The 21,982-nt window shown below is 44.1% G+C and overlaps 1 protein-coding gene across 2 annotated transcripts in view; it reads right to left on the bottom strand.

Moving 5' to 3' along the window:
- Positions 1 to 2,029: 2,029 nt before the first annotated feature.
- The window catches only part of MAP2K5 (mitogen-activated protein kinase kinase 5), a 127,115-nt gene continuing 107,162 nt past the window's right edge, over positions 2,030 to 21,982 (bottom strand). The window contains exons 21-22 of one of the 2 annotated variants that reach the window (XM_030280995.4): positions 20,301 to 20,346; positions 2,030 to 2,219 (exon numbers count right to left, since the gene is read on the bottom strand). In XM_030280995.4, coding sequence (XP_030136855.1) covers positions 2,118 to 2,219; positions 20,301 to 20,346 — 148 coding nt within the window. In that variant the 3' untranslated portion in view covers positions 2,030 to 2,117. Of the gene's footprint in view, positions 2,220 to 4,305; positions 4,690 to 20,300; positions 20,347 to 21,982 lie in introns of those variants that run through there. The other variant, XM_030280994.4, reaches the window with a different exon arrangement.

Raw genomic sequence — 21,982 nt, 5'->3', positions numbered from 1 at the left:
GGCAGGAAAAGCAGCAGGAAAAGCAGCAGGAAAAGCTTTGGGATCGCTGAGTTTTAAACCAAATCCGAGAGAAAAAGATTGTGAGAGACCTTTTATCCAGGGAGAGCTGCTGAGAACTGTTAGGGATAAATAAATGGCAGCGCTGCCGCTGCCCTGCCTGGCTGGCAGGGAGGAATTTGTCTCACTTTAGCAAAAGGACCTGGAGGAACGGGGGCTGCTGCCTCATTCATTGCCTCTTATCTGCCAGCGAGGTTGTGACATCAGAGCAATTAAGACAAACTTTAGTCTCTAAGTTCATGCCTGCAACCTCTACACTTCAAAAGAAGACAAACGATCCCTCCAAGGGAGGAAAGCAGGTCTTTTCCAGGCTGCTTCCAGAATAACAGTGAGGATTTGCAGTGCTTCGGGAGGAATATTTCACTGAATTGCTGGTGGTGGGAATAAAAAAAAAAAAGATTCAGGTAGTTTATTATTATTTTTTAGCAAAAGTTTATTTTTAATGCAAAGACAAGCAAACAAACCCCAACCTCCTCCCACCCAACACACTCACCCCAAACCTGCCTCTCACATCCCTGGTTCATTTATTTCATTTTATTTCCCATTTAATAAGCATTTTTACACAAGAACTGATTCAACCTGTGCTGGTCTGTTGTGGGAACGTCCCCAGGAATTGCAGGAGCCAGAACACCCAGCAGAGACATCGCAGCCGTTCCTTTTTCCTGGAACACCAAACCTGGAGCCTGTGCTGGACCTGGCTGAACCCACAGCTGTGCCAGGGCCTCCCACCTTCCCAGGGAAGGAATATTCCCAAAATCCCACCCAGCCCTGCCCTCTGGCAGTGGGAGCCATTCCCTGGGTCCTGTCCCTCCATCCCTTGTCCCCAGTCCCTCTCCAGCTCTCCTGGAGCCCCTTTAGCCCTGGAAGGGCTCTGAGAATTCCCTGATCCTTCCCTTCTCCAGGGGAACATTCCCAGGGCTCTGAGCCCTCCCTGGATCCTTCCCTTCTCCAGGGGAACATTCCCAGGGCTCTGAGATTCCTGGATCCTTCCCTTCTCCAGGAGAACATTCCCCTCGCCCCCTTTACCTCCTCACATGGTGGCCAAGCCCAGATATTTCTCTTTTTTTTGTCTGTTTGCTTTTGTTTTACATTTAAACCCAGTATTTAGGGGCTGCCTGCGCTCAGGGACAGCCACCAGCTCCTCAGGAATTCCTCTGGACGCTTGGACAGGAGTTAAAAAATATTGTGAAGTCAGGAAATAGAACATTCAGTAACCCAAAAAATAGAGATATAAAATACTTGCTTTAAGGCTGTGTACAGTATAACTGAAGATAAACCTGGAAATTGCTCAGCAACAAAAGAAACCATTAAGAAAATTCCTTAATGTGGCGGTGAGGAAAAGGCAGCGAGAAATACCCTGATTGTGCTGATTTCTAGGATATAGATGGGAGTAAAATAAGATTTGGATAAAGTGTGAGTCCAAAGGGGGAGATCTGGGGGCTGCAGAGTCACTGGGGGGCTGCAGAGTCACTGGGGGCTGCAGAGTCACTGGGGGGGTGCAGAGTCACTGGGGGGGTGCAGAGTCACTGGGGGGGTGCAGAGTCACTGGGGGGGTGCAGAGTCACTGGGGGGGTGCAGAGGAGTCACTGGGGGGGTGCAGAATCCTGGGGGGCTGCAGACACTGGGGGGTGCAGAGTCACTGGGGGCTGCAGAGGAGTCACTGGGGGGGTGCAGAGTCACTGGGGGGGTGCAGAGGAGTCACTGGGGGGGGGGGTGCAGAGTCACTGGGGGGGTGAAGAGTCACTGGGGGGGTGCAGAGTCACTGGGGGGGTGCAGAGTCACTGGGGTGCAGAGTCACTGGGGGTGCAGAGTCACTGGGGGTGCAGAGTCACTGGGGGTGCAGAGTCACTGGGGGTGCAGAGTCACTGGGGGGGTGCAGAGTCACTGGGGGTGCAGAGTCACTGGGGGGGTGCAGAGTCACTGGGGGGGGGTGCAGAGTCACTGGGGGGCTGCAGAGTCAGTCACTGGGGGCTGCAGAGTCACTGGGGGGGTGCAGAGTCCTGGGGGGCTGCAGAGGAGTCATGGGGGGGCTGCAGAGTCCTTGGGGGGCTGCAGAGGAGTCACGGGGGTCCCGGGGCTCGCCGCTCCTCCAGCATCCGGCACACCCACATGGACACCACCTCGGCGTGGCCGTCGTTGTACTGCACCACGAAGGGGTGGCCCTGCAGAGGGGACAGCCAGGGGTCAGAAACATGGACAGGGACACGGGCACAGACACAAATACAAACATAAATAAATACAAACACAAACACAAACACACACACACACAAACCCCCAGGATATCCCTGCATTGAGGCTGCTCCAAATGACATTTCAGCTCTGAAACAGCAGCTTTGCACACTTGTCAACTTATTTGTTTTGTTTCCTGAGGGTATTCCATCAAAACCTGAGGGTTTCCACACTTTTCTCCCCAGGAATAAGTTTAACTTGAAATTACTCTTCAGATTTCCCATGTTTTCACTGCCTGCTCCAGCGAGGATTTTTCTCAGGCTGAAGGGATGTTTCCACTAGAAGCTGTTTCTTCAGAATCTGGTGGCTGATTTTTCTGAGCTGTTTGTTTTGAAACTGGGAATGGGAGAACAGAGATTTCCACCAAACCTCAGCAGGACCCATCTCTGCAAATCCTGCTGGACAACCTGTGGCATTTTCAGGTCAGGCAACCAAAAACCAAGAAGGACACAAGTGGCCCAAAGATATCCAGTGCACAAGGATGTGCCAAAATCTACTTCCAAACCCACTTTGCTGCTTTTAATACCTGACCTCGCTCAGCAGCACCTGCAACTGCAATAAAAACATTTATCCCAGAGCCCCACAGAGCTGGGGGCAATGCTGGAGTCCATCAAACCTTCCCTTGGCCTTTTGCTGCAAGATTTGGAGTGAAAACCAGCACATACTCCAAAAGTGGGACTTGCAGTTGGCTCAGCACCCAAAAATGTCTCAGGGAATTATTGGAGTTTTCCTCCAAGGTCTCCAGCACTGCAGCTGCAGTGGTTTTCTCTCCCTTATGAAATATTTTCATAAATTCACCCTGCCCTCTGTAACTTTGCCATTATGCAGCCCCCAGTCCCACATAGCTCAGCAAGCAGTGCCTGAAACTGCAGATGCCCCCAAAGGACGGGGGAGAGAAGGGGCAGGGAGCTGAGACAGGGAGGGAAGGAAAAACAAGGGAAAAACCCAAATAAAAACCCCAAACCACCAAAGCAGAAATGCAGCAGGACAGAGCTGACACCTCAGAGAGGAGCCCCAAGAGTTGGGACATGGTCAATAAATGCCACAAACACAAGTCCCAGCCCTGACTCCAGGAGGGAGCAATTATTTATTATTAATTATGTTCTCACCCAAAGCCAGGTTTAAATATTCCTGCAGAGGGGTTTGCTGCAAGGGAACACTGAGAAAAGGTAAATATGTGGAAGCTTGAGGTGAATTTTCTGTTGCAGGGATCAGTTCCAGCTCTGGTGAGGTTCCCCTGCCTGCTGTGGCATGCGCAGCTTTATTTTTGGGGACACATGATGTATTTCAGATTTCCTACACGTGTTCACAACAAAACAATAACCACCTCCTTCCCAATTTTAAAATATTTAGCCTTAAAAATACCTGGAAACAGCACAGCCAGAGGGAAAGAGGTTGAAAATCAGCACCAAACTGGTTTTTCTTACTGGTCTACTACTGATGTGCAACAACCATGTCCTTCCTATTTTTTAAATGTTCAGCTTTAAAAATACCTGGAGGGAAAGAGCTTTTTAAATATTTAGCCTTAAAAATACCTGGAAATAGCACAACCAGAGGGAAAGAGGTTGAAAATCAGCACCAAACTGGTTTTTCTTACTGGTCTAGTACTGATGTGCAACAACCATGTCCTTCCCATTTTTAAATGTTCAGCCTTAAAAATACCTGGAGGGAAAGAGCTTTTTAAATATTTAGCCTTAAAAATACCTGGAAATAGCACAGACAGAGGGAAAGAGGTTGAGAATCAGCAGCAAACTGGTTTTTCTTACTGGTCTAGTACTGATGTGCAACAACCATGTCCTTCCCATTTTTTAAATGTTCAGCCTTAAAAATACCTGGAGGGAAAGAGCTTTTTAAATATTTAGCCTTAAAAATACCTGGAAATAGCACAGACAGAGGGAAAGAGGTTGAGAATCAGCAGCAAACTGGTTTTTCTTACTGGTCTAGTACTGATGTGCAACAACCATGTCCTTCCCATTTTTTAAATGTTCAGCCTTAAAAATACCTGGAGGGAAAGAGCTTTTTAAATATTTAGCCTTAAAAATACCTGGAAATAGCACAGCCAGGGGAAAAGATGTTGAGAATCAGCAGCAAACTGTTTTTTCTGGCTGGCTGGTACTGGTGTGCTGTGCCCTGGCTCAGTGGGATGTGCTGGGAATCCTGCAGGGGATGGGAAGTGGCTGCTGGAGAGGCTGGAGCTGCAAAGGTCAGGCAGGACAGGGCCAGGGCTGGCCCCAAGTGAGTGTCAGGCAGCCTAATTTTGTGTGTCAACCCCGAAAATGAGATAAACAATGACAAACCAGGCTTTTTAAATGAACTTGTCTCTTCTGGTTCTCTTGATAAAGGGTACGTTTCTCCAGTTGCAGTGTCCCACCAGACAGGTTTAACTCTTTCACAGGGGAGCTCCTGGCAGAGGGGGAGGTGAAGGATTTAAATACCTGACAGGAAATTAAAAGGGCAGTGCCCCCCTGAACACAGAGCCCTGGTAATTCCAACTCAGGGCTCACCAACCATCAATCATTTAGCCCAGTCAATTAAATGGCATTATTCACGGGTAAAAGTTCCATCATTTTATCTACCCCTAAAATTCAGCAATTTGCTTTCATGGCCTTCTCCTCAAACAAAAAAAAAAAAATCTTTGTTTCTGATAATAACCCACCCTGAGCTCATTGGCACAGACCTTGCATGGACCTGGGCATGGTGCAGGTCCCTGGGCCTTTTCCAGCTCCACGTGCCCACCTGGAGGGTGCAGCTCTGCTCCAGGTGGGTGAAATTCCCTCTGGGATACCAAATCATCACCCACAGCCCCAAACCCCTTCAGCTCTTCAGTCTAAAGCACAGGTAACAACTTCCACCGCCTCTCACACACAAATCCAGGGAAGGGCAGAGCTTCAGGAGAGCCTCTCCCACAAACAGGACCCTGTGGCCATACAATGTTTGATTTGGAGAGCACCAGGGAGGTTCAGAGCAATGCCAAAGGACAGGCAGACCATAAACAATCCCCTCATGCAATGCCTGGGATTTCAGAGCACTGCCCAGGTTCAAAAGGAGTCAGTGCTTGGGTGAGACTGCTCCAAAGGTCCATGGAACACTCAGCCACCAGCCTGGAATGGTGACAAAGGACAGCCAGCCACGGGTTTCCTTGGAAATCACCAAAAAGAAGAGATTTTCCTCCCCAGGATGGTGCTCCCTGAGGCACAGAACATGAATCCCAAATGGTGGGAGAAGAAGAGATTTCCCCTGGCACAGTGAGAGGCTGACAGGGGAGGGCAGCCAATTAAAAATGATAATAAAATTCCTCGTGCTTATGCAAGGAAGGTTGGGAAATGAGTGGCACTGCACTGGTTGCAGTGGTGCCACCCTTTTAACATTTCTTTTCCCAGCCTGAACTCCATTTATCACCAAGCAGCGCAGACAAATCATACCTTCCATTTAAAAAATTCTGAACCCAACACAACAAAAAAACCACAATAAAAAAGATCCCAACTGTTGCAGCCACAGCCTATCAAGACAATGGCCGTGCCCTCAGACAGCATTTCAAATACAGTTTATTAGTGTGTGATATGAAAAGGGTATTTTTATTGCATGATATAATGCAATGGGACCTTGGGCGCTCTGCAGAAGGACCTTGCACTCAGAAGTGTAATGAACCCATAGTCCAAAAAACATTATACTGTACATTAACCTATCATTAATGGCACATTAGGGCTGGGGGCATTGCACGCTCGCTGGGCAGGGCTCCATCAGGACAGTGTGCAGGAAACCACAGTCTTCCCAGGCTTAAAACAAATAGAGAAAATAAATATTCCTGCTGGCTGCAGGCTGCTCTGAGGGAAGCTCGCTCGCTGTTTAACTTGCAGCTTTTCAAAGGGGGGATGAGGAAGATGCAGCAGTTTATTGGGTGGTGGTGGCATGCTCTGAATGCATCAGATGCAGCTTTTCCTGCACAGAACACAGCCCCTGGAAAGAACAGAGTGCAAGCTGGAAGCCTGCTCCCTTTCCTTGCCTGGAATTCCCTAATTCCTCCCTGGAATGGGGAGAGCATCCTCTGACCCAGCTCTGTGTTGGGATCTGGTTTGCCCCTGCACCCGTTTCACCTGAGCAGAATTCCAGCCCCTCAGCAGAATTCCAGCCCTGCCAGCTCCAGCTCCATGGGAAACATGAGCAAACCACCAAATCCCTGCTGCTCCCAGAGCAGGGGGGATGCTCCATGCCTTCCCCCACTCCAGGTGCCCTGCTCCAAGGAAAGCCACGGAGCAAATGGTAAATCAGGAAAGCCTGGCTGGCAGCTCATCCCTCCAGCTCCAAAAAATTCCAACTTGGCTGTCCAACAGCACATCCCAGTTGGTTCTCCCATTGCTCCTGAGGTGCCTGTGCTGTGCACAGCTCTTGCATGAACTCAGGGCATGGATTTGAGGGGGAACTCAGGGCATGGATTTGAGGGGAAATCCTCATGTTTAATGGGGGACAAATCCCACCTCCAACAGACAAACACAAAGCTCAGCTCTGGAGCTGCACCAGCTCCTCAGAACCCCCTGAAACACAAAATGCTGAGCAACCCAAACAGCTTCCCAGGACTCCTGGAAACACAAAATGCTGAGAAACCCAAACAGCTTCCCAGAACTCCTGGAAACACAAAATGCTGAGAAACCCAAACAGCTTCCCAGGACTCCTGGAAACACCAAGTGCTGAGTAACCCAAACAGCTTCCCAGGACTCCTGGAAACACCAAGTGCTGAGTAACCCAAACCACCCTGAACTGACCCCAGGTCCCCCTCCAGTGCCCTCAGCACGTGTTAGGATTTCATCACTGCAGCCCTGCCTTGGTGCTGGAGGATTTTCCATCTCGAGCTGCTGCCTCCAAGGACAAGCCACACTAAAAGCTGTTCTAATTATCTGTGCCAGCTATCCACAGTATCCAACTGCGGCTCCCACAGCCAGGAATAGCAGCGAGGAATCCTCAGGCCAATTCTCTCACTGCAGACTCCCAAAACATTGTTAATTCACAGGCACAGAAGGTGGCAGGGCATCCTCAGGGGATGCTCCACGCAGCTTCCAAGGCTTGAGTGGGCTAAAAGCTCTGAAGGCTGAGAATCCACGGGGACACAGAACACAGCCATGGGTGAAAGGACCCTGCAGGACACTAAGTGTGATCCAGCTGCTCCATCTCTTGTTTTCCTTTTGAAATTTTGGGTTTTTTTAAACCCTTTTAAGAAAAGTGTGAGCACCTGAAGTGCTTGGAACAGCAAGGACAGGGAGGCTCAGCCTGTGTGTCTGCCAAGAGTGTCCCCAGTGTCCCAGAGCTGCAGCAAGGTCAGCTGCAGCCTCCGTGTCTCTTCCAAACTGGATTGCAGATCACAGGCTGAGCTTAACCCTAAAAGTGCAGCTCCTCCCTGGGACCTGCAGGGCTGTGCCTGAGCTGGGAGTGAGGTTTGCTGGCCCAGTTCTCTCTCCCTGCTCTGTCCTCGGCCTATTGAGGGCAAGGACTGCGCTGGCTGTGCCAGAGAGGCTCCAGCACCCCAGAGCTGTGCTCAGCTGGGTGCTGGAGACAACACCCCAGAGCAGGGATGGATTCATGGAATCACAGAATCAGCCATCCCCCAGGCATGGAAAGACCTTAAAACCCACCCAGTCCTCCTTGCCCTGGGCAGGGACACCTCGCAGCACCCCAGGGTGCTCCAATCCCACCTTGAGCACTCCCAGCATGGCCAGTGGCGTTTTCTGGCTGGGGATGAGGCAGGAGCAGGAGCACATCCCCAGGGAAAACCAAATCTGGTTGTTTTTCTGCAGATTTCTGCTCCCTGCTCACTCCTCAGCTGGGAGCAGAGCCCAGCCTGCAGAGCAGCTCCACTCGGGAAGTGGGGACTTCTGTTTGTTGCACGGCCTCCCTAACATACACTGTAATTAAAACGTTGATTACTAAACAGTTTAAATATATGACAGACAATGCAGTTAAAGCCTACAGTTAGGTCAATATGTGATTTAGATTTGCCATTTAAAAACTCTCATTTAAATTTTGCATACATTAATCACTACCATACTTCAATGTTCTGATATCCACCTGACTACACTATTAAAATAAAACTTGCTGCCCCAGGGAAATCCTACTTATTCTTAATTGTTTCGAGGCTTTGATGGGCTTTTAATCTAAGATTAATTTATGCAATTTTAAATAACTCTTCTTATGATTAATAAGCTTGAAAATTAAAAGGAGTCTAAAGCAATTATAATGAGCATTTGGTCATAACCTCATTAGGAGAAGGAGTGAAGGATACAGCTCTGGAATTCTTACAAGACTACAATTTAAGGTTACTTTCAGAGGAGTCAAACATAGTTCTTGAAATTGCAAAGGCAGATTAGCCTAGGTCAGCCTTAGAACTATGGCTACCTAGATTAGCACACTAATGATTTTATCCCTCTGATGATACGTGAGACAGTGAAAAGATGATGCAAAACAAAGATAAATGGATAACACAACTAAGCACTGAAGCCCTGGGGTTATACTTCTTTCTTATATATATTTTTTTTTTTGAGAAGTACTTTTGTCCCCTATTATTTATCTATTTGTAGATTGGCTTTCACCAATTCCTTTTTCCTTTTATATGATAAAGTTAATTGCAAGCAATTTTTAGCTGGCTTAGTTTTCTTGAGGCACCAAAACTCTCCTGCAATTTACAGAATTTGTCTTCAAATAACAACAGTCCCCAGGCTTGATGGATGGACCAAGGGGAAGAACACCTTAACTTTGACCTCAGCACCTTAACCTGAACAGCAGCTGTCTACACACCTCACCCAGATTTCCATTTTTAAACAGCAATACAGATTCTCCAGCATGATTAAAGTATTATTTTCCAAGCTTTGGACAGCTGGTGACCCCAAACCAGATCTCATAGACCACTCATGCACTTCACTGATGTGTCCAAGCTGGCAACTCATCACCAGACAAAGGGTCAAGAGGGAATTTTTCAGGTCAGAACAGCAGGAATTGGAGCAGCTCCACTCCACAGCTGGACCTGACCTCAAACTCCTTAACCCCTCCTCCTGCAGGACCCTGGCTCTGCTATTTCTTCCCTTCCTGTGGCAAAGTCTGGTCTGATATTTACTACAGGGTTTATTTAGGGTTTGGCTGTGGCACAGAGGAATCTATTTGCCCATCTGCAGATCATTCTTTTCACGGCAGCTTTGCTTTTGATATTTGTTGTTAAAGCAGTAACTGTCCTTGGCACTCCTCGCGCTGCTCGGCTCCAAACCAGCCAGCTCCCAGCAAAGGTATTTCACTTTTTGTGTGTGTTTTCTCTTCAAAACTCTTCAAACAAACTAAAGCAAGCGAAATCTAATTGGAGTTTACTTCTGCAAGTGCTGCTGAGGTTAAGAAGAGCTGCAGAGGAGGAATGGGGAGAGTGGCCCAAGGCTGATGGAGTCTGTCAACATTAGCAAGCTGTCGACAACAGAAGCAGCTCTGCTGAGTGAAACGCTCGGTGCAACATTTTGGGGATGGAAGAGGTTTGACTTTTGCCCAGCTCTGGTCTGGTTTGTGGCCTCAGTGCCCATTAGTAGCTGGAGCTCATTAGGTGTGTGCCTGGAGCACATCTTCTGGTGGGGTTTCATTTGAAATGGATTCAATTTGTGAGCTTCAAGACCTGGCTGTGATGAGAATGAGAGAGTGGGGGGCTCGGAAAGAGCAGAGATTCCCACCAGAAAGGCACACCTGACCTGAACTCTGATGGAGCTGCACCTGCAAAGTGCCCTCAGCTCCAGCACAGGAATGGTCTCGGTGACACCAAACAGCTTGTCAGGAATTCAGAGCTGATACAGAATTTCCTTCAAATAAGGACTAAGAGTTCCCCTAGACTCTGGGGGAAGGGTGAAGAAAACAACTGTTTTCCCCATGTTTTTCTACTGGGAAAAAAAAAAAATTTCTAAGCAATTTACTAAGCTGAAGTAAACTGAAACAATCTCCTAAATGTTTTTCACCCAAACCTTGGAGAAGAAAATGCTGTGTTGTATACACGCACAAATAACAACAATTAACAAAAGCAAAAACACCCTGAAAATGATGTGGCTGGAAGCAAAAAGGGAGAATGGAACAGCTCGTACTTCGTTAGCATTTTTGTGATGAAGTTTCTGCAAATGAACAAGTTGTTTTTAAAAGTGCCACTATGATCATGCTGCATTCCATGGCTACACAGGGCCTGCACGGAGTGCAAAATGCCATCCCTGTGTTTGTGAAGGGACTCTATAATAAAGTATTTAATGATGGAGGTGAAGGCGCCTCCAAATCCCTTAGTTTGAGGAGCAGAGAAAGCTCAGGTGTGAAACAATGCTGGAATAAACACACAGAGCCCTGCTGAAAACACAGAGAGAGCAAAATACATCACACCACTAGTTGGCTTGGGGGAAAAAAAATAGAAATTCCTTTGAATCTCCCCCAAGGTCACTGAACAACGACCGAGGCCACCAGCACCATTTCCACGCTCAGAGCTGTGTTTTAATCCAGAGGTGGATTAAAATTCCACCTTTCACTGGTGCAAACCCAGCTCCCACAGAGATTTACACCCCCTGAGTGTTCCCCCAACATCTCCCATCAAATCCGAGCAGGCAGATGCACACTGATGGGACAACGAACTTTTCCAGGGATGGATTTTGGGGTTTTTTAACCTGAATAAAACCGCGTGCTCCGAGTCTGGCCCGGCTGGGAGCGGCAGCAGCCGGCTCCGGAGGGGAAGCCGCGGCTTAAAAAAAAAAAGGAAAATAAATAAAAAAGAAATCATGTTTAATTTAAAAATTAGAAACTGGAGCAGGCTGTGAGCGCAGAGGTTGATTGAAACAAAATTTAAATTCCTGTCAAGCCCATTTAAACACAGGGGCCCTTCATAGGCAATTAGCTGCTCCCTGTGAAGGCTGAGCGAGGCTGGGCCTGGTCACTGTGAGGAGCCGAGAAAAATTAACTAAAATCAGGCGCTATGAAATATTTAGCCTCCCAGTTTATCACCGGGGTTTGGAAGTGTAAACAAGACAAAAATCGATTCCTCGGTGCCCTCCAATCAATCCCCCAAAATGGCGAGGGCATCTGTTTCTGCTCAATTTTGTTTACTCTGGCAGATTTGCCTTAATTGCGGTTGTTTATCTCCCGTTGTCCCCGGGGCCCTAATCTCCCGATTACTAATACTTAACACTCATTTCACATCTAAAGCTACTTCTAATCCTCAACAGGTTTCTGGAGCTCTTCAAATGATGGAGGCCATGGAGATTTCTCTTTGTGAGGAGCATTTCGAGACCCCGCAACCAGCTGGGCCCAATCGTCACCAGGGATGGCGGTGACAAAGGTGCTAAAAGGCTCTTTCACAAATTCTGCCTCTCCGCTGGGAAAAAAGGGCTTTTGATGGGGAAAAAAGGGAAAAAAACCCACCCTGAACAAGGGGGCTCTAACAGTCCAGCCAAATAAAGTTACTGTCATAATCAAGCGCTGTCAATCACAATGAAAATCCAATTAAAAAATCTTTCAGCACAGGTCCTCTTCAGGAGAAAAATGTTCCCTATTTATATGCGGGGTTTTTTTTTTCCCCTTTTTTTTTTTTTGTCAACTGCACAAATTAGAAAGTCGTATTAATTGATTTTTTACTACTTCAGGCCTTGATCCTCCAGCTGAATTTCTGCGGATGGAAGAATCAAGCGGCACAAATCTGATTAAGGGATTTGAGGCATAATACACACAGGTCACTAAGAAGCCATATCTCTATCTCCTGCTTTATACTCTGCTTATTCATAGGCAATTATTACTCTTATTTAATACTGCAGGAGTGTCCTGAGGTGCTAATTGGACTAGAGACCCACATGTAGCTGGTACTGCACAAGTACCAGCCATTTTAATCTATGCAGAGTGTCTGAATACATTTAAAATGCCAATTTCATTGCACAAATAAAAACTGTATGTGGATTTCAACAGTTGCCTGTTACAGCAAATTCCTTGATGGATTTGGAACGAATAGAAAGGACAGTATTCTGGGATTTAAAGATATGGGTCTTATTTTGGAACTGCTAACAGATTTTTTTTCCCTCAATTTTTCAAAATAAATACGTAAGGAAGACAGCTGACATCAAGTATCAACAAGGCAAGTGCACAACTTCTCAATATCCAGTAACTGAAAGATTTGCAATTCTGCTCCCAAAATGAGTGAGATGTAAATATTTGTCCCTGTGCCTGGAGAACTACTGAACAACCAGCAGTGCCAAATGAAACATTTGCTCAAATTAAACTGCAAAGCCCAGGAGACTCAAGTAACCAAAAAATATGAACTGTATCCCTCTAAGCTGCTGCCAATTTGTTTTTATCCAATTTCCTTAGATTTTCAACACCTCTTTGAGCCAACTCGAGTTTTTCCTTTTCACATTTCACAGGGAAGTGCTGCTGTTTTGTGCAGCTCTAGGGCATGCTAGGAGGGGAATATCCCCATTTATTCCCAGATATTATTCCCAGATATTCCCATTTGCTGGAGGAACTGGGTGACCCCACAGCCGTGGGTGCAACAGGCAGGGAACGAAGGCATCACCCCATAACCCTGTCACCATCCTGCTCTTGGGTGATTGCTGGATTTAGTGACACTGATGGAACGGATGTCTCCATTTCAAGAGCTGATTTCTCATGTAGCACAGATTCCTCAATTTCTCGTACCCCCAAGGACAGAAATGGCTTTCTCCCCCTTTTTTTTCACTTGAAAGACAGAGGGGGAATATCCCCTGACCCACCTTTCCCAATTTCAGCTCAATGAGCAATGCTGCCACCTGAAGAAACTCAGATTTCTTTCCTCTTAATCTACCTTGAGCAAGGAAGATGTTGAACACCCAGTGACAGGAGCATCCTGAGCCCTGCTGTGAAATCCTTGCCTCAATATAAATTTTGATTTGTCTTCAGTGTATCCAGGATTTGATCCAGAACTTCTCATCCTCTGCATGTCTGAACTGAGAGCCTGAAGCCCCAGTTTATTACTGATCATATATATTTCATGACTGAACAGGATGATGCTAAAAAACCTTTCCCAACCTAAACAATTCTATATTTACAACAGCTAAAATACTTGGCTCTGTACTTTTTTCCTTTGAGAAACCGGGAGAGAGGCTTTTCCTTCAAATCTGCTTGTGTTTGGTGTCTGTCAGAACTTCCCCTCGTCATGGGGTGAATAACTGGGATTGTTGTGACAGAGGAGAGGCTGAACACCTGCAAACAAAACCATTCCTCACTGCTCCAAGCACAGACAATCTTACCATCCCTGATGGGAGATCCTACACTGGCCCAGGATAAAAAAAATTAGCCAAAGAGGGAAAATTCTTGGCTCCCTGTCATTCTGCAGTGATGCCCAAACATCTGGAGAGGAGCACACAACAAGCATGGATCTCTAAACTGATCCCACAGCACCTCTGGGGGGTGCTTGTGCAAGGGAAAGTGCTGAGAGCCCTCTGGTCCATCCCAAAAATCATCATCATCCAAACCCAGCCCCGGCTCCTCAGCGATACCACTGGGGGAAAGCCTTTTACTGACAAACCTAAGCACCAGTGTTTTATTGGCTTTATTCTGGGGGTTTAGATGAAAATCCAGGCAGGATTATGCTGATCCTCCATTTGTTTGTTTAAACCATAGAAGTATTTCCTGAGAGCTGAAACCAGGGGTTTAACACAATGAACTGCAAATATGTTTAGCTACTGTGCAGGCCCTCTGAAATAAAGCTACATAAAATATAGCTATTTAAAATCCAGCTACTTAAAACCTCCCATTTTTAATTCCCTTGTTGTACTTATTGGAGATGCAGGAACAGGCAGCCAGAATGCATTTTTGAGAGTCTCTAATATCTTGACACGTGTCTTAAGACATTTAAATACACAAACTACCTGTTTATCTGGGAAAAAAAATACCCATTCCAGCCAATAAAATCAGGGTGCCTGATCTAGAGCCATTCCTGGAATGGAGAGAGGGATTGCTGGATGCATAGGAATGGGAAATTTAAAAATTGTATTAGGCATTGGAATAAATAAAATACCAAAAGAGAAAAGGCCTTCCAGCATGTCAGTGGCTTTGACACAGATGATGTACAATTTATCACACAATGTTTAAATTGATAAAATTTAGATTGATAAAATATCGACATAAGAAGTGTCAGTAGTTTAAATTTTAAAAAGGAGAAAAGCTCCTGGCTGTGTTGAAAATTTGACGACTTGAGGAAAAATCATTAGATCTGTGCAAAAGTAATGGAGTGCAGAAGGTGACTGCATCCTCTCCCTGCCCAATTTTTCCTTGAGAAATCCTAAATGCTTTGATGCCTCCACAGGAAAGTACAACAGAATAACTGCTCCATTCCTGACTTTTGGTGCTCCAAATACAATTTTTTTACATAAACACCTTTCGTTCCAATAACCAGCATGGAGGAGCTCAATTCTGCACTAACAACAAAAAAACCCTTCACCAAGAGACTCCAGCAATTCCCAAAAAAAAGCCCCAAAAATCTGCAGCTAAAGAAGAGATTTTAAACAATTACCAAAGCAGGGCAGTGATATCATAAAGGCAATTTCTGCGCTAGCTTGTTTTCTGCAACTCTCCCTGCCTCTGAACAGCTAGAACAGATAATAACTATTAGTAAATCAAACTCCTGCAATATCCAGCTGTGCCTCCCCCATTTACATACAGATAGAATGGGTATATGTTTTTAATATGTATGCCAGGCGTAGTTTTACCACAGCTGAAGTGCACGCTACAAAGGAGGAGGAGAATGGGAATGGAATCAGCGTGAGATAATAAAGTGGCCTAGATAAAGTATTAGGCAGCGATTGATCTCAAACAGGGGATGCTGCTTCTCTCTGACCTGATTGCTTACTATGCATAGATTCCATTAAATAGAGCTTAGAATGGAAAGCTTGGGGAAAATACCGTAAATGCAGGCACAGCCCCAGCCTGGCTGCTTCCCTGGACTCTGGGCAGCAGCAGGAGTTAAACCTTCCCTGGGTTTAAACAGGATTTTAAACCTTCCTTGGGTTCAAACAGGACTTAAACCTTCCCTGGGTTTAAACAGGATTTTAAACCTTCCCTAGGCCTAAATGGGAATTAAACCTTGCCTGGATTTAAACATGACTTAAACCTTCCTTGGGTTCAAACAGGAGTTAAACCTTCCTTGGGTTTGAACAGGAGTTAAACCTTACTTGGGTTTAAACAGGACTTAAACCTTCCCTGGGTTAAAACAGGATTTTAAACCTTCCCTGGGTTAAAACAGGATTTTAAACCTTCCCTGGGTTAAAACAGGACTTAAAACCTTCCCTGGGTTTAAACAGGATTTTAAACCTTCCTTGGGTTTAAACAGGATTTTAAACCTTCCTTGGGTTTAAACAGGATTTTAAACCTTCCTTGGGTTTCAACAGGAATTAAACCTTGCCTGGGTTTAAACAGGACTTAAAACCTTCCCTGGGTTTAAACAGGATTTTAAACCTTCCTTGGGTTCAAACAGGAGTTAAACCTTCCTTGGGTTTGAACAGGATTTTAAACCTCCCCTAGGCCTAAATGGGAATTAAACCTTCCCTGGGTTTAAATAGCACTTCAAACTTTACCTGGGTTTAAACAGGAGTTAAAAATTTAAATTACTGATGTTTCTTATGTTAATACTTTATTTAAATTTTTATCCATTTTAAAATCAAAATTTTAATCAGTTCAAATTCAATTTAAATGGTATCAATTTAAAATTAAAAATATTAAATGTATCAAATGAAACATTGTGTGATAAATTGTTCCTACATCTCCAACAAGTACAACAAGGGGATTAAAAACAGGAACAGGAGTTTAAACCTTCCCTGGGTTTAAACAGGAGTTAAACTTTCCCTGGCTTTAAACAGGAGTTTAAACCTTCCCTGGGCTGCCACAGCACAACTCCTGAATAAGCACTGCCCCAAGAGCCAGAAAAACTCTGTGTTTCTGGCAAAAAATGCAACAGCAAAGGGGAAAAATCTCTTTATACAGAAGAATTGTTGAGATTTTCATGTTAGAAAGGGAGGGGAGAGGCAGAGAGGAATGTGCTGTGCCTGTGATAATACAGAAATATATTAAATTTAATTTGGTCTCTGCCTTTCTCTTAAGAGGAAACAAAGTGGAGATAAAAGAGCAGCATTTTAGAGTAAGTTTAGGATCACCACTGGTGAATTCTGAGGTTGTTCCTTTCCCTGAATGGACAATTATTTTCTCATTACTTGGTGAAATTCCTTATTTCACTGCTGTGGAACAAGTCAGTTGATTTGATTACACACATCCAGAAAAACCAATGGGATATCTTGTTTTGGGGATGGCTGCGGGGAAGAAAGGGCAGTGAGTAAATAAATAATAAAATAAAGAAATCCAGGAGCCTGATCCACCTGCACATGGACATCTGTGGTCATGAAAAACCTGACTTTAAACAGGAATTTCATCCAGCCTTGGCTGTGGCCCTATTTCCTGACAAAATGGATATTTTGGGTTTTATAATAAAGAGATTTTGTCCAGGATTCTGGTGGAGGTACTCCAGCTCCTCAAATGCACCTAAAATCCACTGATTATCAGCAGAGGAGGGGAAGATTCATCTTCTGCTCCCTTCATTTTCCTTTTAGTCATTAATTAGCCCAATCTGACCCCAAAATAGGGATTTGCAGTGCAGGGGGGGAGAAGAGGCTCTGGTTTGTCTGCAGGTGAGGATGGGGCGTGGGGCACTGCTGGCACGGAGCTTTTAATTAAAATAAACCAAAATGCCATGAAAAAGGTGAAATCCTGCTCTGGTTTAAAGCAGTGAAGGTGATTGCACGTGGCAATTTCAGGAATTCTGGAATTGGAAGGGTGCAGTGGTGAGGAATTCCAGAATTCCAAAATTCCCAGGATATTTGTGCTCAGGGAATGTGGCACTCAGTGCTCTGCTCAAGGTGGGCATCAAACAGACTCCACAACCTTCATTAATTCCATGATACTTCAGATTTTGGGGTATTTTCTGGCCCTGTTTTCCACCAATTATAAATTAATTTCTGCACACATATTTAGGCATAGATATGCTGTGTGTTTTTGTGTAGACAGGCACAAATTGCTAATGTATATATTCATATTAATTTCATAAATAAAGTGCTCCTTGAGAAGACTGGGGAAAAGCAAATATATAAAGGGTTTGACTCTACAAATATATAATATTAAAATAAATGTATGAAGATATATTCTAGAAATAATCACAATTATATATTCTATAAATAACCATAAATTATAATTCTAGAAATAATAATAAATTAAAAATTAAATAAGCATCAATTTTTAATATATAATATAAAGCATTATATATTATATAGTTATTGATTATAAATATACATTTAGATATAAGTATAAAAATATAGAAATATCATATATATTACATATATCCCCTATAATACATATATCCTCTCCATAATTAATTATAAATGATGATATATGAGATATTATATATGAGATATGATAGATATGATATATGATATATAAGAATAAAAATATGATTTAAGATTTATGTATAAGAATAAAAATGTAAAAATATCATATATAATATTACATATATCCCCTATAATACATATATCCTCTATATAATTAATTATAAATGAGTATCTATGGTATATGATACCTATGATATATGATATATATGATATATAAGATAAGAATAAAAATATGATTTAAGATTTATATATAAAAATAAAAGTATAAATATATATAATATTACATATATTCTCTATAGTACAAAGGAGTAAGCAACTCCTGTTTTCCTACTCCTTCTTGCCAGCTCATTTCTAACTGACTAAAAACGAGGTGAAAAAACCCACGCATTAAATTGTTTAAAAAATAGAAATGCTTCTTTTTTTATTTATATTTTTTTTCCCCCTGGAGGCGCCGGAATTCCCAAATAATTTCACCGAGCAGCTCCTTTAGGCAGGCTGCAGGGGGATTGTTGGGAAGATCAATCCGTGCATCCCCTGCTCCTGCAGAAACTCACCCTTTGGCTCTGCACCCCGGGGTGGGGTATTGCTCAGCAGCATCCCCGTGCCTCCCACGCTTCTGGGGGGCTGCAGATCTTTTATTTATAAATGGCAGCACCAGAATGTGCATTTCCAAGCAGGCAGAGCTTTTATGAACCCCATTATTCCGTTGTTTTTACATCCAGCCCTGGCAGAGCGGTGCACTGTCGGAACTCCAAATGTCCCTCAGACATTTTTGGAGGTTCCAGCTTTTGAGACCCTGACAGGCAGCTGGAAACAGCTGGGATTTTGGGTTTGAGCCATGGAACGATTTACCAACCTTGCAGGAAGAACAAGGAGTCACAAAAGTTTAGATATTATAGTAGAAGTAGTCATAAAGTAAAGGGAAGAATTTTTTAGCACTGTACAGGGGGGTTTTAGTTTTGTACATGAGGGCCAGAGGTTTTAAGATGGAGGGATCTGGGCCTGCCCTGTCCTTCCTCTTTCTTCTTCATGTTTCACTGTGGTGTTGGCATTTTTCTGTTGGTTCAGGCTGGGGACACACTGTCCAACGTAGGTGACAGATATTGGCACGTTATTGTAAATCCAGCACAGGTAGTTTGTGGTATTTAATGTTTGTACCATCCCACTGGGGGCAGAGCCCCACACGCTGCCCTGCAGGACAGAGCTGCGGCAGGGCAGCAGAACATGTTAGAGATAAACAGAATAAACAACCTTGAAACCAGCACAGACCAATTATGGCTTCTGCTTTGGCAGTGGGGCTGACAGACAGAGACTTTTACAACCTCAGAATCATCAATAGCACAGATTCCAACAGTGCATGAGGTAAATTTGGCTGCAGAACCCCCTCCAAGTTTTCTCACGTGTGACTAACTGCCAGAATTGCCATCAAAAGTTCATCAAAAAGACAAAAATCAGCCTTTGCTGTGAGAAAACCCAAAGTGGAGGGCTCTGTAAATGTAAGGTTTTGTTCCAGCCAGGTATTTAAGCGGGTGCCCAGCTCCAAGTGCAGGTTTGGTGGAGTTGAGATCCCTCAAATGAGATTCAGAGTTAAAAACTTGTTTAACCAGGAAAGAAACTGGTCTGGATTGTGAGACATCTGCCCCTGGGCATCTTCAGGGATCAGCCTTTAACTAGAGAAAAGCTACAGTAGAAAAACTTATTTTTTCTCACAGAAGCAACGAGAATATTCTCTTTATTGGAAGCAAGAAGTGAGGGGATGCACCAGTGCCTTGATGCTGTTAAAATCCCTTACAATTATTCCTGTGTTCCAACTACCTCTGTGTATTTCATGCACAGGTGTATATTTATTTCAAATAAATATGTATATTGAAATGTACATTTCATTTCAAATGAATCATGATGATTTTAGAGAAGCTTTCGAGCTACAGCAAGCAGAATATAAAGGAAAGTTTAAATTTTTAAACATTTAAAAATTAAAGGTGTCTGACATGATTCAGAGGGGTTGGGAATCTACATAAATTGCTGTAAATAGCAATAATTAATAATTGAAGAATGACAATTTCCAGCACAAGCAGTGGGCTCTGAGCTCACATTCCAAGCTGAGAGCCCTTCCATGGACACACCTCACCAAATATTCTCATTCTCCTGCAGCCAATCTGATTTCATTTTACATTTACATTTTCATTTTACATGAGCACCAGTGAACACGGTGGCTCTTGCATTTCATTCAAATACATATTTTAACCCCACTCTCTTGGTTTTAATCTTCATTTTGGGGAAGGTTCAGGCTGGCAAACTGGAAGAAAATGTGTATCAAGCATCAAAATGGTTTTGATTGAGACTCAATAGTGGCTGTGCAAGTTCTGAATTAACTCCCCAAATCACAAGTGAAGGTAACGACAAAACCAGAACCAAAATCCCACCTTTAGTTTGGGTGCAAATATGGAATTGCTGCACAAGCAGGAAGAGTTTAGAGAGAAATAACACTGAAAAATGCAGGGAAAAAAGAGATACATTTCTGTGGAAATGACCAAAAAATATTCAGTGAAAAATCCAAACTGAGGTTTCACTCACCATTAAATCTTCAGGTGCTGGCCTTTCCTTTGGCTGCTTCTTCATGCTGTGTCATAAAACAAAATGTTTGTATCAAAACAACTGCTTGTTGAGTTGAACGTTGAAATACTGAATTGTTTCATTTGAAATGTTGAAATACTGAATTGTTTCATTTGAAACGCTGAAATACTGAATTGTTTCATTTGAAATGTTGAAAGATTGAACTGTATTTTATTTATTTATTGAACTCTTTTATCACAGAGTGAAGAATTTCACTGTATTTCTTAAATTTATCAGGTGCTGATGGGAGACAGGGTTCATAACAGTAACCAAAATATTAATTTTGGGTTTTTCCGCCCTCCTAGCCTTTCCTTATGGGATGTAGGGCTCCACACTATTTGTAACCATGAAAAGTGTGTAAATACAGAGATCCCCAAAAACCAGCAGGTACAGAGAGCTGATTCCCATTATTTAAATTTTATTTTATTCTTTTTATCACAGAGTGAAGAATTTCAGTGTATGGGACACAGGGTTCCTAAAAGTCCCCAAATATTAATGGGATTTTCCTCCCTTCCAGCCTTCCCTTATGGCATGTAGGGCTCCACACTGCTTGTTTGTGTGGAATTCTGTATTTACACACCATGAAAGGTGGGGATTATTTATTTGTACATTTGATTATGCATTTTTCAACCCATTTGTGTGGATTTCTGTATTTACACACCATGAAAGGTGGGGATTATTTATTTGTACATTTGATGATGCATTTTTCAACCCATTTGTGTGGATTTCTGTATTTACACACCACGAAAAGTGTGTAAAACACAGAAACCCCTGAAAACCAGCAGGTACAAAGAGCAGATTCCCATTTTTTATGGGAATTATGACCCAGCTCCACACCAAACCTCATCCAAACAGGTGGAAATCCAACTCCAGCGCCGAGCACGCAATACCCTGGGGTTCCTACCTTCACTTTCCCCCATTTATTTCCATTCCCCTGCAGGGTGATAGTTCATTACACAGCATTAACCTGCTTGTAGGATCATGTTTCTCATGCAAACAGTGCTGCTTTTTCCTGCAACAGGTGCAATTAGCTCTGGAGGCCGTGCTTAGCTGCGCCAGGGAGCACAATATCGTGGCCCAGAGGTGACCACCAGGAGCTGCCTGTGGAATAATTGGATTTTATCCCAGCAGCCAGGCTTTATGGAGGGCCTGGCACAAAGTCTGGGATGCTGCTCACTTGACATCTCTCAGGATTGCTTTAAATAAGATATAGTTGCTCCTTATTTGCTTTTTTAAATTTTTTTTTTAAAAAAAAAGCAGTAATTCCCCCCACTGTCAAAGCACAGCTGGGTATAAAACACCAAACGAGCTGGGCTGTAAATTGGAGATATTAAGGACACAATATTGGAGATATTAAGATATTTACCTTCCCCTACAAATAACTGGGAGCCCCTCAGATATTCCAGTGGCAGGAGCTGACAGAGGCAGCAGCTCTAATGTGACAGCCCAAAGTAGCCCATCCCCAGGGAGAGGCAGGCTATTAGCCACCAGCACTCTGCTGCAGCCTGACATCTGGGGGCATTTTAGCCCAGGTTATCCCCCCCTCTACCTCACCCTGCATTTTTGAGCCCAGCCTGTCATTGATATTTTGGGGAGGATAAAAGGAGATGCAGCTCCACAGCCCGGCTTGTGCTGCAGGATCC

This window comes from Taeniopygia guttata, chromosome 10 (assembly GCF_048771995.1).
Source record: "Taeniopygia guttata chromosome 10, bTaeGut7.mat, whole genome shotgun sequence".
Taxonomy (NCBI): domain Eukaryota; kingdom Metazoa; phylum Chordata; class Aves; order Passeriformes; family Estrildidae; genus Taeniopygia; species Taeniopygia guttata.
Note: the sequence above shows the minus strand (reverse complement) of the source record. Positions and strands in the feature narration are given on the sequence as shown.